The sequence below is a fragment of the Caenorhabditis briggsae genome (genome assembly GCF_000004555.2).
Source record: "Caenorhabditis briggsae complete genome, chrX, whole genome shotgun sequence".
Lineage (NCBI taxonomy): Eukaryota > Metazoa > Nematoda > Chromadorea > Rhabditida > Rhabditidae > Caenorhabditis > Caenorhabditis briggsae.
The window spans coordinates 5,417,761-5,433,971 of NC_013491.2; the positions used below are offsets into that span (position 1 = coordinate 5,417,761).

At 39.9% G+C, this 16,211-nt stretch overlaps 5 protein-coding genes across 5 annotated transcripts; 3 read left to right on the top strand and 2 right to left on the bottom strand.

The window, feature by feature from the left end:
* Nucleotides 1-308: 308 nt before the first annotated feature.
* Nucleotides 309-2,102, top strand: CBG17399 (the record flags this gene model as incomplete). The annotated part of the gene is made up of 5 exons (XM_045239165.1): nucleotides 309-417; nucleotides 473-1,246; nucleotides 1,295-1,414; nucleotides 1,466-1,548; nucleotides 2,034-2,102. The coding sequence occupies 5 exons, from the start codon at nucleotides 309-311 to the stop codon at nucleotides 2,100-2,102; spliced, it is 1,155 nt and encodes a 384-aa protein (XP_045096192.1).
* A 200-nt stretch (nucleotides 2,103-2,302) lies between these two features.
* Cbr-hst-2 lies at nucleotides 2,303-6,334 on the top strand (the record flags this gene model as incomplete). Its single annotated transcript, XM_045239166.1, has 8 exons — nucleotides 2,303-2,572; nucleotides 2,618-2,722; nucleotides 2,771-2,877; nucleotides 3,198-3,333; nucleotides 3,381-3,478; nucleotides 3,523-3,686; nucleotides 4,825-4,966; nucleotides 6,250-6,334. 8 exons carry the CDS (start codon nucleotides 2,303-2,305, stop codon nucleotides 6,332-6,334), a joined length of 1,107 nt encoding a protein of 368 aa, XP_045096193.1.
* A 536-nt stretch (nucleotides 6,335-6,870) lies between these two features.
* On the top strand, nucleotides 6,871-8,641 carry CBG17401 (the record flags this gene model as incomplete). Its single annotated transcript, XM_002643965.1, has 6 exons — nucleotides 6,871-6,996; nucleotides 7,907-8,005; nucleotides 8,055-8,159; nucleotides 8,211-8,347; nucleotides 8,399-8,496; nucleotides 8,559-8,641. The coding sequence occupies 6 exons, from the start codon at nucleotides 6,871-6,873 to the stop codon at nucleotides 8,639-8,641; spliced, it is 648 nt and encodes a 215-aa protein (XP_002644011.1).
* A 101-nt stretch (nucleotides 8,642-8,742) lies between these two features.
* On the bottom strand, nucleotides 8,743-9,641 carry Cbr-col-179 (the record flags this gene model as incomplete). Its single annotated transcript, XM_002643966.1, has 2 exons — nucleotides 8,743-9,403; nucleotides 9,451-9,641. The coding sequence occupies 2 exons, from the start codon at nucleotides 9,639-9,641 to the stop codon at nucleotides 8,743-8,745; spliced, it is 852 nt and encodes a 283-aa protein (XP_002644012.1).
* Nucleotides 9,642-11,039: 1,398 nt separating this feature from the next.
* On the bottom strand, nucleotides 11,040-11,941 carry Cbr-col-178 (the record flags this gene model as incomplete). The annotated part of the gene is made up of 2 exons (XM_002643967.1): nucleotides 11,040-11,833; nucleotides 11,884-11,941. The coding sequence occupies 2 exons, from the start codon at nucleotides 11,939-11,941 to the stop codon at nucleotides 11,040-11,042; spliced, it is 852 nt and encodes a 283-aa protein (XP_002644013.1).
* Between the last annotated feature and the right edge of the window lie 4,270 nt (nucleotides 11,942-16,211).

Here is a 16,211-nt window from a genome sequence, read left to right on the forward strand (position 1 = left end):
CTCCTACATTATTTCTTTGATTGCATATGATAATTTTATCAGTCAATTGACCCCTACCACCCCACTATCCAATCCCACGTTCAAGTCATTCCCCTTCTCTACCCTTATCAGCATACACAGACACACTGTCTTCTTCATTCATTTCCACTCCTTATAAACGAACACAACACCGCCACGTATCGATCCAGTCTAGTGCTGTTGCTCCTAGTTGACTCTCAATGCGCATGCTCACATGCTGCTGCTCTCTCGCACATACACATCCAAATAGGTTTAGTTTATAGGAGACCCAGTCGGATATATAAGCCGTCATGGCAGCGACCACGGCGTCGTCAAAGTCTTCTGCTCAGGGAGCGATGAGAAGGTCTGCGGGAGGAAATGGAGCTGGGAGAAATGGTTTAGCACCTCCCCAACCGCCACGTGAGTTAATTTTTGTAAATTTTGAGTATTAATCATTTTATAATCTCAATTTCAGACATGTATGTAATGAATCGAAGGGTGACTAGAAGCCAAGCTCGGAATGGTGCTATCATTCAAGCTCTGGAAGCTCCACCACGTAATCCAAATGCACCTGGACCGTCTCAGCTACTCTGGCAAGTACCAGAAACTCCGCCACGTAACCCAAATGCACCAGGACCATCTCAGCCATTGTGGAACCCGGGAACTTTAAACGGACTACCACCACCTGTGCTGCCATGGCTAGCTCCAGAAGACCAACCACGTTTCCCGAATGCTCTAGGACCACCTATTCTACCGTGGATAGATCCAGAAGCTCCTCGACCGATGATTCCAATAGTTCCAGTAGGAGGAGGAATCGCTGAATACCAACAACAGCAACAACGAAGAGGGGAAATAGAAGAAATTGTCTTGTCGAGTGATGATGACGATGAGGATGAGGAGCCAGAAGATGAGAATCTGATGCAGAACATGAGACGACGAGCAGTTCAACCGCAGCTTTTGATGGACAAGTTCAACAGATGGATGAGACTTGGATTCTTCTTCTGCACCATTGAGAGTAAGTTTTTTTTTTTTGAAATCAAAATATATAATTTTAAATTTCCAGCTCTCATTGACAATTTCGACGGAGAAGCCAAGGCCATGGAGGCAGAAGCCAACAAGAAGTGGCGAGAACTTCTGCTAATCTATGGAGATGGCCATGTACCAGGACAGGATGGGTATCCATCATGTGGGACACCTAGAATTAAGCACGAGTTGAGACTGATGTCGAAGCATATCGATTTCTTTGCAGGTTTGAACTAGAAATTTGAAAATTCGTCAAAATAAAAAAAAATTGCAGGCCTCCTCTGCAAGTTTGTCACCGAATTCGACAATTCTCAATTGCGATTGAACAAAATGCGAAGAGCTACAGCGTTGATAAAAGGAATCATGGTTTTCGACAGGGAGCGTAGGGTGCCAAGTGAGTTTTGGAGAAAAAAAAGATCAGATTTATGAAAAATTGATTTTTCAGTTTACAACAACATGTCTCCTGGTATCACAGATTTTGATAGAGAACTCGACATTTTCAAAGTCAACGCAGGGCTGTTCATTGAGGTGAGTATCCTGAAACGTTTTTGAGTTACAGTACCACTCAATGAAAAAACTAATTTTTCAGTGGATTTTTAGCTATTTCGACCATTTTCACAGGTACGGAACTCGGCTATCAAGTTTTCGATCCCTTGGAAAATTTTGGAGGCTGTAAAACAAACCTAGACTTTAAATTTTGCATTTTCAGAACTTTTTGAGAATTCCTAATTTTCTAGCTATGTGCTGATTTCTGAAAAAGACCTGTTTTTAGCACCAAAAAAGGGCCCAAATGAGTGTCTTTCAAAATTTGGCAAAAACTTGAAAAACTAGGCATTTCCAAGGTATTCCGTGAATGCAAAGCTTCCAATCTAGGCATGTTTTACACATTTCAAAAGTTTCAGTGATCGGAAACTTGACAACCGAGCTCCAGGTTGCTGAAAATGGTCATTATTACCGAAAAATTAGTTTTTCTACATCTCATCGACATATACTGTGATTCCCTCATTTTTCAGTATCTCCGCACCTACCAGCAGTATCCTACACCTCGTCCGAACATCGCAGTGCTACTTGCAAAACCATGATATTCAATTTTCGTGGCATTCTTTGACAGTTTTCTGTGTAATTCTTTTCTCCCGAGTTCTACTTAATTCCCAAACCATTGTCTTTTTTCTCCTTTCCTTTCTAGTGATTCTCTGACGCAAACCAAGTGTTGTCCTTTTTCATTTCCAGTAAATAAATCTTATATTTGGTAAAATCTATTAAACGGATACGCGCACCAAAAATGCGTCAACAAGAGATAGTGCACCGGGTGACGGAGACGCAGAGAACACCGCAAACACGCCAGTTGCCTTCGTCTTGCGCAGTTCTTCTTCGCGTTCACTGGTTCTTTTTTCTATTCATTTCACAAAAAATGCTATGGCCAAAGCGAAAAACAACGTATTTAGTTGCATTCTCTGTAATTATTTTACTCTTGTTCATTTTGAGACCTAAAAAAATCCCTAATTCCGTGCGACCTTGGCCTACTTCTAATAATATTGTGATTTATAACAGGGTGAGTTGTTATGTTCTTTTTAAAAATTTTAAATTTCACATTCAGATTCCTAAAACAGGCTCAACAACATTCACAAATGCAATCGCTTATGATTTATACAAGGAGAATGGTTTCAATGTTCTACATGTGAATATGACCAAGAATCGACAGGTATTATCCTCTTTGAACGTAAAAAAAGACGGACCATTGTTTGTTCAGGTCATGAGTCTTCCCGATCAATACGTCTTCATTAACAACGTCACAACGTGGAGGGAGAGATTACCAGCGTTTTACCATGGTCATGTTGCGTATATAGATTTTACAAGGTGAGTTTCGGAAACTTTCTCAAAACGGGTATTATACTGCTACAAAAAATCAAAGCCAAATCTCGCAAAACGACGAGTACCCTAACTTAAAAATATTTTTATAATTAGTCAATTATTTCATTGTTGAAAAAGTTCATTTTGTGGATTTTTTTTTGGAGAAAAATGACCTGCAAAAAGCAGTTTAAGACAAGAAAATTAATCCTGAAAAGAAAGATATTCTGAAATTACGGTAGTTGTCGCTGTAGGACCTTCGGTCACAACAAATGGCTTTCTCGTAAACAGTTCCTGACCAGAATAATATTATTTCTCAATTTTTTCAGATTCGGAGTCGCTAACCCAATCTACATCAACATCATCAGAGAGCCACTGGAACGACTACTCTCCCACTACTATTTTCTACGGTATGGGGACAACTTCCGAGTTGGACTGAAGCGTAGCCGCGCTGGAAATAATGAAGTAGGTCAAAAAATCCTTATTTCGCTTACCCCGAGAAAACATTTCAGACATTTGACGAGTGCTACTCCCGAGGCGGCAAGGATTGCGATATGAAACAGATGTGGATGCAAATCCCCTACTTTTGTGGACATTATCACTTTTGCACGTGAGTTATTATCACTCTTCTCCATCTTATGTATATATTTTCAGAGAAGTTGGAAGTGCTGAAGCGTTGAAGATGGCAAAGCAGAACGCCCTGGAGAAGTATCTGTTGGTCGGAACAACGGATCGGATGCGAGATATGATTGCATTACTTGAAGTCACCGTTCCACATTTCTTCAAAGGAGCACTTGGACATTTTGATCAACTTGATGGTGAGCTTTTGATGTTGCTGGTATAAATCGACTGTCGTCTTGTAATTTCTGGTCGGAAGTCGAGCTATTCGGATTTTAGGACCCTCGGTCAAGTTTTAGTCAAAAGAAAAACTAAAAGAAGTTGAATAGCGGACTGTGATGAGAAGTTTGTCAGAAGTTGGAAGTGGAAACACTGCTGGAAATTTGTCATGAGTTTGGAGAAATATGGTCTGCTTCTGTAGCGGCGAACCCGGAATCTGACCAAACATAGCCCAGAAGTTGCTTGTCGTGTACTCAGACGTCGATGGCAATTTCTAGTCGAAGATTGGTTAGATTCCGGATAACACTGCTACTGAAGCCGAAGGAGCTCTGACAAACTTTTGATAAGGTTCCGATCCACTAATGATTCTACTTCCAACTTCATATCAAACAATGGCCCACTATACAGCCATTTTTGAGAAAGTTCCGACCAGAATCATGCCAATATCCGCCCAGAAGCCAAACCATCCTCAACTTTATAAGTTACAATCCGACAGACGAGTTGCGGGTGGAATAGAATCGTCGACCACCGGCGTCTGTAAATATTGTTGGCGTTTGTACATTGTCAGTCGTGGCTCAGGTTGTTCAAGCTTGCCATATATCAAATGGCCAAGGTGTTGCAAACCGGATATTCTTGAGCTATGCTTTGAAAACGCACTGAACGATGTTACAGAACATGACCCAAATCAAAAGCTAGCAATCCACTCAGAAAATATATAAATTTGGCGTGCGCTCTGAGCGGGATAGCGGAGTGTCGTTGCTTTGGTGTTGAGAACCTTTAAAAGAAGGTGGAGATGTCTAACGTTTTTTGATGGGAAATCGAGAAAAATGGTTCCAATATCGGGAAAATGTGTTGGGAAAAATACAATAAAAGCACTCGACTGTTGGTTTGTAACTTCTGGTTAGAATTTTAGAAATATTCAGTTTTTAGGCAGATATTGGCCGCCTGGTTTTGCTCGGGACTCGCGCAAAAATAGCTGTATAATATTTGGTCAGATTGTTGGTTTCATCCGGAATCTATCCGGCTCCGAGCAAGTGGTGACGGCGACGTCCGAGTAAATTCTAGAGTTACAGTTGTTCTAATTATTCTAAAACTCTCTAACTTCCCTACTGTTTCCAGAAAATCGCGCCCATCTCCGCTACACAAAGAAGAAAATCCCACCCAATGAGCAGACACTATCCATGATCCGGCGTGATGAAGTCTACAAAATGGAACGCGAGTTTTACGATTTTGTGAGAGATTTGTTCGATGCTGTTTTCAAGTGAGTTTTGAACCCAATCCTAAAAAAGTGCTTCTCGAGTGCTCTCTTTAACTTCCGCTAAAACTCCGGAACATTTCAGTATTCTAGTTCAGTAGAACCACCAGAAGAGGGAGGCTCATTTTTCCCTCTCTTCTTGAAAAAAGAAAAGGGTTCAATCAAATTCATCAAAAAAAGCTCGAAAAGGGAGGGAGAGTTCATTAGAAATTCTTTCGCAGAAACGTTTTAGAATTAGAAATGACGACTGAACTTTGAGTATATAAGGAGAAATAAATGAGTTGTGGGAATTACTAGAGAAGGAGGATAGCTCAAAGTAATTGGAAATGGAAAAGGGAAGAAAGACTAAAATAAATATTCAAAATCCCGAATACCGTAATACCTGTGATAACAGGACCTTCGGATTATAGAGCCAATTTATTTCGGTACCTGTCAAGAAAATGAAAAATTTGTCAACTGACAAAAGTTTCAGCAGTTGACTTATTTTAAACATCTTTCATAGGAGCCAAGAAAAATCAACTCAAACTTGACTGCAAGGGGACCCTCCTATTATTAGGTTGGAAAGAAAGTAACTGTCCATTTTTATATTGGGAATAACACGAAAGCAAGAATTATCCAAGATTGTCAGTATGCACCGTCGTGGTCCACGACATGCTGACAACATTCAGGAAACTTGTGGATACCATACCTCCAAAAGCCAGCTGGCCGCTAATCAAAGTATTTTTTCAGTCAAGATTTTAGCTCATCTACAGTGTTGAACTATTTCTCTCCAGATGACGTTGTATATTTCCTTATATGCAATAATGAAAGGGTCAATTTAGGAGTTTGATAGGAAAACCATTCAGCAAAAACGGCCCAGTTCTTACTTGACTTCCTGTGGAACATAGGATCTCGATCTCAGTTATTTAAAGAAAGTCAATTCAGTCCTAAGCTGCTTTGGATGGACGGCTGTCCACGCTCCTTAAACTCCAGACTTGACTCTTTCATAATTTGTTATTCGGAGATATTCAACGTCATCTGGAAGGAAAATAGTTTCACACTGTCGATGACAAAAAAATGGCTTTTGAAAAATACTTTGATTCGCGGCCAGCTGGCTTTTGGAGAGATGTTATTGACAAGTTACCTGAATGTTGTCAGCATGTCGTGGACCACCGTGGTCCGACCACGACGGTGCATACTGCCAATCTTGGGTAATTCTTGTTTTTGCGTTATTCACAAATTAAAAAATGGGCCGTTACTTTTCTTCCAACCTAATATAAGTTATTCTTATAAAATCACTAATTTTTCAGAAAAGCAACGAATGGAACATCTCGAGCTGTGGATCTCACAAAAATGCCACTACAATATCACTTTGAAAAAGTCAAGCCAGCATAATCATTTTCATTTTCACCATTATTTCTTATCGCTAGCATTTTCTCTATTATCTTGCACTTCTATCAGCTTTTTTCCGAATAATTATGCTCCTTTCCTCCCATATTCATTTCCATATGTAATTATTCACTGAAAACTACCCTTCTCTGCACTGGTGCTGCTTTTTTTTTCGCCATCCCCTCGCTTAGTATTCCATTGCGTTGTGGCTGTGCTTCTTCATCATCTTCTCCTTCTACTTCTGTGTGCCTCTTATTCCCCAACTTTCGCCTTCTACTTCATTTTTTTTTGTCTTCCTCGGGTCCACCGATCTGTTCTCACTGCTTCTTCTATTCGCTTCTGATGCCATATGGTTCGTTGTGTTTTTTTGTTTATTTTTGTACTATTTTTATAAACTGGATGAAATCCGGAGAATCTAACCAGTGATTCATCACGGCTCGTGGTAGAATATGATTGGGTGTAGTGTACACATATGTCGACACTTACACTGATAAGAACGTTTTTGTTTTCCCATATCAATCGATTTTTCTTCTCCTGCTCTCATGAGCTGGTGTATGAACATTCTAAGGTGTTTCTGGCACTGTCTTTGTTGTATTCTAGCACCACTGAAAGCGGCATGGAGGTATCTGGACAACAAGTTTACCATTTTCTCGGTTTGGGTGGATAAGGTGAGTTTTTTTTGAAGAAAAATCGAAAAAGTCCAAAAACACGATTTCGAGAAAACCAGAATAAAATTTTTTCAATTGTCTAAAACAATTTTTTGTTTGATCCCAATAGTAACGGTTAATAAAATATCGTAAAACCTGTATTAGAAAGGCGTCTCTAATATAAGGTCTTCTTTCAAAATGTGTTGTTTGAAAATAGAAACTTCCAAATTTTTACAGAAATTTGTTGTAACACTCTTTTTTAATCAAAAATCCGCTCAATTTAGTTAGATTCTTAGATTTTCGTAAATAGAGAATAAGAATTTTTCTATCGAACTTTTTACTATAAAAAACAGCCGGTAAGGCAGAAGGGCCCCTCGAATTGGAAAGCCACTGTAATAGAAGGGCCCTCCGGAAGTACCTCAAAACAACAGAAGGACCGGCCTTTCTGAAACAGCTTTTACGGTATACAAATATGGAGTGTTCAATTGATTTTAGGCCATTTTGACCGTTGTCAAGCTTCCGATCATTTCGAAAATGTTAGAGGTATAAAACAGATCTTGATTGAAAGCTTTGCATTCACATACTTTTTTAAAAATATCTAGTTTTTTAGTTACTTTCCGATTTTTAAAAGACGCCTGTTTTTTCACGTTCTCAGTAAAAAAATCGGCCAAAAAAAGGTGTCATTCGGAAATTGGCAAATAACTGGAAAACTAAGAATTTTCATAAACCCCGTGTATGCAAAGTTTTCGATCTACATAGGTCTCAGCTACATTCTCCAAAACGTTTAAAGTGATCAGAAACTTGACAGCTGAGCTTCAGACTCCTGAAAAAAATTATTAGAAATTAACTGAAAAATGTGTTTTTGTATATCTGATTGGCCCATACTGTATATCATTTTTTATTGAATTTTCTTCAATCCTTAGTTTTTCAGATAGTGCAAGACCGAAACTTGCTGAGCGTTCCGGAAACCGTCTGGCTTTTCTTCTCCTACAGCGTCTATCTCAACTTTATATGTGCACTCCTTGCATTTGTAAGTACTAGTTGGCTCGTTTCCAACATGTCATTTCTGTCACTTGCAGATTGGCGGTGTTCTATGTTTCACGCTAGGGTTGTACTACTCAACGTTCTACACTAGAATTAATTGTGAGAATGGACTCAACATTTGGATCCCACTGAACAATTTGGTTTGTAATTTTTGTTTAAAAAATTCTTCGACAAAATAAGAAACTATTCAGATCGCCACATGGACTGGATTCTTTGCCGTCAAGGCACTCCATATCCGATGGTCCGCATTTGTTCACCTGGTCTTCACTGCCACGATGACGCCACTGATGCTTATCGCTGCAATCTTCGCAACCACACAAGTGCCTGTGTAAGCTTTCATATCCATCAAGTTTATACACAATTCATTTCTAATTTACAGTTGGTACGAAGAACAACGAATGTCTCGCGGCGGCAAGAATTGGGGATATTGGAATGCGAATGGCGACATCGCGTTGGCAATTTGTTCTTACACAATTGGTAAGAGACTAATTGAAATGATGAAAAAAAAATGATGGAATGTAATATCTCTTCTGTTTCAGTGTGTCTGTCGGTTTTCGAATTGTTCGTCTACTACAAGTACTGGCTACCGGGAGGACAGATTTTGCGAACGCGGAATGTCTGAGACGAAGATTTTTAATTTGAAACTTTTTGTTGATACGGGGATTGCAAGATATTGTTTTATTTATGAAAAATTAAAAAATTCTAATAAAACTATACAAAAAATCAATATCCTGGGGCAGTGCGTGGTGGTGGGCAGTGATCGCAAGATCCCTTTGGTCCTGGTGTTCCAGCGGCTCCGTTCTCTCCGTCGGCTCCATCCTTTCCTGGCTCTCCTTGTCCTCCGTTGTCTCCTGGTGGTCCTGGTGGTCCGTTGCGTCCTGGATGTCCAGCACGTCCGTCTGGTCCTGGCTCTCCTGGTGCTCCTGGCTCTCCTGGGCCTCCTGGTTGTCCTGGTGGAGATGGTGCGGAACGAGTTTGTCCGTTTTGTCCTGGACGTCCGGCTTCTCCGTCTGGTCCAGCCTCTCCTGGTCCTCCACGTGGTCCTGGTGGTCCGCGGTTTCCTCCACGTCCTTGTCCACCTTGCTCTCCTGGTCCTCCTGGTGGTCCTGGTGGTCCCTTTGGTCCTGGTCCTCCGACTGGTCCTGGTGGTCCAGCTGGGCAATTGAAGCAGAATTCTGGTGCCTTGTAATGGAATCCTTGCTCGTCAGCATCGGCTCCTGGTGCTCCTGGTTGTCCGGCCTTTCCGTCGTTTCCTGGGGCTCCCTCTTGTCCTGGAACTCCGGCTGGTCCAGTCTCTCCAATTCCGCAAGAGCAACAAGTTTGTGGAGTTTGACGCTTTTGTCGGGAAGTCTCACGGATAACAGATAGTTGTTGGATTTCTCCTCTGAAATAAAACATTATAGGAATGTCTTATCACATTTCATGACCTACCTAACGTAAACATTCTTGGCCTTGCAGAACATAAGTTCTTCAGAAAGACCCGATGTGACCGATTGCATATGAACGCAGAAGATGGGTACAGCAACAACAACAATCAGTGTGGAGACAGTTGCAACTGCCACTCCGAAGAAGGCAAACTTCTTCAGGTCAGCCGCCTCTGCGAACTTTGCCTTGGCTTCCATTGCACTGTTCGATGTGGTTTCTCTTCTCACCAACCACTACTTTTATACTTACTGCCTAACGGAACAAGGAACTTTGCCACGCCTTCTTAAACTTGTGGATTTTTTTCTTTGCAATCACTTCCGCGCGCTTCGTCTCTTTGCAACATGCAATCTATGACTACAGGTTTCTCTGACGACCTTTCACAATTACTGCGTATCATTTTTCTGTTGGGTATCATGGAATTCGGTAGTTGCTACAGTAGGAAAAAGATAATATCTGTTTTTTTTTCTTTTCTCTTTTTTAATGAAATTGATATTTTTAACGTCGATCATTAAGATGAAAGTGAAACCAATGGGATGGTCCGTTTGTGATGATATTTTGATTTCGAATTTGATTTCAATCGGTGCAGCTAGACACAGATTTCACGTCTTCAAGCTTTAAAGATGCGTAGTCAGAATTTAAAAATCGTAATGCCCAATGTGTGAGTGGCAAAAAGTTGGTGTACAGTTCGAAAATTTTTTGAAAATCAGCCCTCAAAAAATAATCGTGTTGGGCCTGATCATAAAAACACAAATTTGAAAACCGTTTCAGCTTTTCAGAAGGTGATTTGCCAGTTCGTTGACATAAATAATCGGTTCACGTCGTGAACTTCACGAAGTCCTTCTGAATGGACAAATTCAAGAAGCTCCTCGAGATGTCAAAATTTTGGTCATGTTCTTGTTTACCGGATTACTATTCTAGTCATCCGTCGTAAAAATAACTGAATGATGATAACCGTTAATGTTCTATTAGAAGCCATGACTATACTTCGACTCTAAGCTCAATTTTCTCAGTTACTTCGAAAGATATCAAAAATATGAAACTGATAAATGATTTATCATGATATCATCAATGTTTTATCAGTAAACTAATGTTTGATATCTTTCAAAACAACGGAAATAATTGAGCTCAAAGATAGGATACGCTTCTTTTGAGCAATAACAGTGACAGGCTCCGCAAACACTTGACCATTTACATTTTCATGCTCTTTAAACCATGCTGAATTGCCTGAAAAATTCTAATGAATTCAAATAAGAGGTTCTATAAAACTCTTCCTTTTCGAGAAAAAAATTCTGAATGTATGGAAAGACTTGTGTAAATTACAATGCGATTTTTGAACTTTCCTAGGCAACTTGAACTGTTTTTTTTTCCTTTCTCATTTAGTTTAATTGCTGTGATTGGCTATTTCGATTACGCACGTAGTTTTGTGGTCATAGATACCGTAATCTGTATCTCGTATTTTTACATTATCTGATTTTTGCATTTGTTTAACTGGAATTTTTTCGGGATCTGATATTCCAAAATAATAATAAAAAACAGATTGAGGGCAAACATCTTTATTTGCATGAGATTCACTAAAATTAAAGAGCACAAGTGAATTAATATCCTGGGGCAGTGCGTGGTGGTGGGCAGTGATCGCAAGATCCCTTTGGTCCTGGTGTTCCAGCGGCTCCGTTCTCTCCGTCGGCTCCATCCTTTCCTGGCTCTCCTTGTCCTCCGTTGTCTCCTGGTGGTCCTGGTGGTCCGTTGCGTCCTGGATGTCCAGCACGTCCGTCTGGTCCTGGCTCTCCTGGTGCTCCTGGCTCTCCTGGGCCTCCTGGTTGTCCTGGTGGAGATGGAGCGGAACGAGTTTGTCCGTTCTGTCCTGGACGTCCGGCTTCTCCGTCTGGTCCAGCCTCTCCTGGTCCTCCACGTGGTCCTGGTGGTCCGCGGTTTCCTCCACGTCCTTGTCCTCCTTGCTCTCCTGGTCCTCCTGGTGGTCCTGGTGGTCCCTTTGGTCCTGGCCCTCCGACTGGTCCTGGTGGTCCAGCTGGGCAATCGAAGCAGAATTCTGGTGCCTTGTAATGGAATCCTTGCTCGTCAGCATCGGCTCCTGGTGCTCCTGGTTGTCCGGCCTTACCGTCGTTTCCTGGGGCTCCCTCTTGTCCTGGAACTCCAGCTGGTCCAGTCTCTCCAATTCCGCAAGAGCAGCAGGTTTGTGGAGTTTGACGCTTTTGGCGGGAGGTCTCGCGGATGACAGCGAGTTTTTGGATTTCTCCCTTCATGTTGAGATTCTTGGCTTTGCAGAAAAGAAGCTCATCGGAGAGTCCAGAGTGAACGGTTTGCATGTGCATGCAGAGAAGTGGAACAGCGATGATGGCAATCAAAGTGGCAACAGTGGAAACTGCCACTCCTGTAATACAACAATTTAATCATCAAAAATGACCAAAAATAAATAATTACCGAAGAAGGCGAACTTCTTGAGTTCATCTGCATGCGCAAACTTTGCCTTCTCGTCCATTGCACCGAAATGTGATTTTACTTGCCGGCCAAACACCTATTTATACTTGCCATCTAGCCGAAGAGACGATGCTTGCCACGCCTTCTTAAACTTTGTGGATTTTTTTCTAACGGTTTTTCTATCTGTAACTGACATGCGTCTCTTTGGCGCGCGTACACTTTGGCTTCCACGGCAACTTCTCTCAATTACTTTCTTATCATTTTTTGGAATCTTTACTAAGTTACTGTGACGACGACGAAGACATTGAGTGGACGACTGGCAATAGGGAAGTGAAATGGGCAATCGAACCATATCAAGTCGTCTCGAAGTTCCAAATGACGGTTTTACGACACATATGATCTCGTACGAGGTTTAAAAAAGGGAAAAAAAGAACCAGACCAAAACAATGGATTAGCACCAATGAAACCTGAAAATGAATTGGTCTGGATTATCACTTGTATAAAAGCATAGCTACCGTGAAAAATGTAATAGAAGGGCACTCAAACTTTTCACTTTGAGCCAGAAAAGTGTTATTGCTTAGAAATTGTTTTTAAATCTGAAAAAAAATTCAATACAAAAGTGAACTTTGACTTGAATTGTCTTATTTTTCCAGTTTCTGAATTTCCTCTGATGAAAATCAATCAAAATCGTTAACTTTGAGCTCAATTAACTTGATATCTGTCGAAGATATAAGAAAGTTGCCAACTGATAAGTTGTTTATTATATTATCAGAAGTATTTCATCAGTTGACACGTTTGTGATATCTTGGATAGGAATTGTTCCATTTTATTCCTGCGGTGGCTAAGGTAACTCTGTTTTATTGTAGCTGAACATTCACACAACCAAACGATTTTTTTATTTCCAGACATTCTAGACATCCGACTTCACAATTTTTCTTGAGTAAATAAAGTAACATCTGAGATGACCTAAAATTGAAACCTGAAATTCCAGAAATTCCTTTTTGTTGTCCCAAAATATCTCCTTTTTTTCCCACTAATTTGTTTCTTCCCGTTACGCGACCCGTATTTAATCAGTTTCAGGTCTGAACTGTTGTTGTTTTCAACCGGTTTCACCTTCTTCTTCTCCTTCTAGAACCTTCTATGTTCTCCTTCTCCTTCTTCTCATTTCTTTTTCCTTGTTTCGATCAGAAAGCAGTAATAGGACAGTCGGTTGCGATGTCAACGACAATCAGTCGCCATCACTCAAACCTTCGTCTTCGTTTCTCCTTTTTTCCCACTTTCTCTTCTTCTCTCATTTTTTTTTTCTCAGTAATCCTGAACGATATAGCAAGTAAAAGTGTAAAGTTGCGCCAAAAAAGCAGAGAAGAAAAGAGAATGTGAACTCTGGGTTCGCAGTGAGAACAGAAAAGAAGAGGAAGACGGAGAAGTCATGCCATAAAAAAACAGAAAAAATAGAAGACAGAAGAAGGCGAAACGACTTTATGAGATGATGATGATGATGATGATCGGTGATAATAGCTTTCAGAATGGACAAAACTTTCAATTACTCACTTTCAATTTACGGAAAAAAAAAGAGAGATACATAATTTTTGTGAATTGAAAAAAAAACGGATAGTGTCATGAACAATTGAATTTTTGTTCAAAGAAACCGGAATTAAAAGTCAAGATTAAACGTGGCATATGCTATTTTCACACTAATGCTCGAAATATAGGAAGAGGTACAATACCAGTCAATTAATAATACAAAAACGTATTTTTCAGTTAATCTTTGATCATTTTGATTACTCTCAAGTGTCTCGAGCTCGGTTGTCAATTTTCCGATCGCTTTGAAAATTTTGAAAGGTTTAAAACAGACCCAGATAGTAAGTTTTGCATTCATAGGAATTTGAGAAAATTCCTAGTTTCTCGATTATCTGCCAGTTCTTGAAAAACACCTATTTTTCACGTTATCAGTACAAAATCAGGCCGAAAAGAAGCGTTTTCCATAAAACGGCAGCTGGAAAACTAGGAATTTTGAAAAAATTATGTGAATGCAAAGTTTTCAATCTAGGTCTGCGTCACACCCTTCAAAATATTTTATGGTCATCGGAACCTCGACATCCGAGCCCCAGACTCCTGAAAATGATCAAAATAACCGAAAAATAACTGAAAATTAATGTTTTTTCATATTTTATTGACTGTTACTGTACGTAAATAAATTCCTGAAATTTTAAATTCAATATAAAAATTCAGACATGTATTATGACGACTTAAATTTGGAAAATGTAACGTTCCCATGCAAAACTGAAATTTGGCTGAAATTTTCAGCCCCTTTTTAGCTCTGAAAAGTATATCTCTTCATATCTATTAAAATGAGATACCTATGTTCCAATTTTAGCGGGAATTTGACCACATTTTTCGGGATTTAGGGATTTCATTCGAATTTCTTCATTTTGATAAAACTAACGGTACATTTTCAGCAGAACTTCGAAATCAGCATCCACAAAAACCTAAAAGGCTATTTTTATCGTTTGAACATATAAAGTTTCCCAGTGCTTGTCACTTTTCCAGACCACCCAAATCACATCCGGTGTCCGACACAGACACACATACTCGATCACGATCTATTCTTATCATTTCGGGAAGAAGAAGGTGGAAAAAGCAAGACAGAAAAAAAAATAATACTTGAGGGATGACGAAGTCCAAACAAAACGTAGTTAGTGTAAGTGTCACGCCGAGGCTAAAAAGTTGTCATTTAGGTCAATGTTTATCGAGAGAAAGAGAAAGAGCACAACTCGGTTTTTTTTTCTCCCGCGGTCCTGTCCACGTCTTGAAAACCAAGCTGCCTGTGTTGGGTGTGTGTGTGTGCAGAGAAGCGAAATGTAAAGATTGGAAAAAAGTATGGTAGAGAGGTAAGAGCTTCCCGACAATGTCCACTACATGTCAAAAACGGTAGATGGACAGTGAGGAAGTGGTAGAGAAAATAGAAAAACGTCCGATTGGGCTCATAGGTTAAACTGGGAAAGTGCATGTTTGAAATAGTCGAAGGAAACTGTGATCAATTATTTCTGAATTTAAAAAGCAATCATGGAAACGGCTCTAAAATTGGAAAGCTGTGAAAATATTGGAAATAAAAGTTTTGCTTGAAAAAGAGACAGGGAAAAAGTTTGAAAGACAGTCGTTAGATCGTAAAAATTTCAGGTGCCTCTCAGTTACAGTCCTCGTAGCTCAGCTGGTAGCAATAAGGCATCTTTAACAGTTTTCCGGACGAAAACTCTGGAATTGTATTCGAAATGTCCCACAAACTCTCAAAACTTTTAAAAACTAGGAATTCCCCGCCTGAATGCTTATATCGCCGATTCAAGACGATAAAAATTTGGGGTTACTGTAGAAACTTCATTCGGCTCAAAATTGGCTTTTTTTATATGCCGTTTGATTCATTTTTATGAAGTTATTAAGATTTTCGAAAAATAAATGTCGTGTTAAAGGTGGGGGGACATGAAAAAAATAATGTTTTCGAAATTCCGTTCAAAGATGCCCCTCGAGGAGTTGAACTTGTGAGGGCGATGATTGAGGGTGCGGCGCCGCTACCGACTGAGCCACGCGTGCAAAGAGAAAACGCATACCCGTTTGCATACATAAAGGCGAGGACGACAGATGTACGCAGAGTGACATTAAGCGTTGTACACCGTGACGGTAGAATGCATACTCTAGCTACAAAAAAACTACGAAAAATCTCCTGTCCCCCCACCTTTAAAAATGCATCTAACAAAAGCTAATGTTCTCGATTCCTGTTCAAGATATCGAATACTTGCAAACTGATGAATTATTAATCATTAAATCATCAATATTTTATCAGCTGACGACAGTATGTTTTTTCTCACAAGCATCGAGATAATCGAGTTCAAAATTGACGGTTTGTGTGGGCTTCTATTAGAGGAACCTCAACTTGGAACTCAATAATTTTGGTTCATGTGAAAGTTATAAAAAATTGGTCAACTGATAAAATATTAGTAATATCATGATAAACATTTTATCAGTTTACCCCTTTTTACTATCTCTGAAAAGAACCATGATAATTAATCTCGAAGTTGATGGCTTGAAGACACGGTATCTAGTTTACTTTAATTACTGTAAAAATCGTACACTTTCTGTATGTTGTTTACAAATCAAAACTCAAATTTCTGTTACCTTGCTCACAATGACCTATCCTTGTCCAATTTGTTTCTTCTCCTTTCCATACCCATATTCTGCATCCATTCTTCCTACCGAACACCCGTTCACAACATCTTTTTCCTACGCATAGCTTGTTGAAGATTAACAAACTCGCGCTAACCGACTTGCAATGTGTT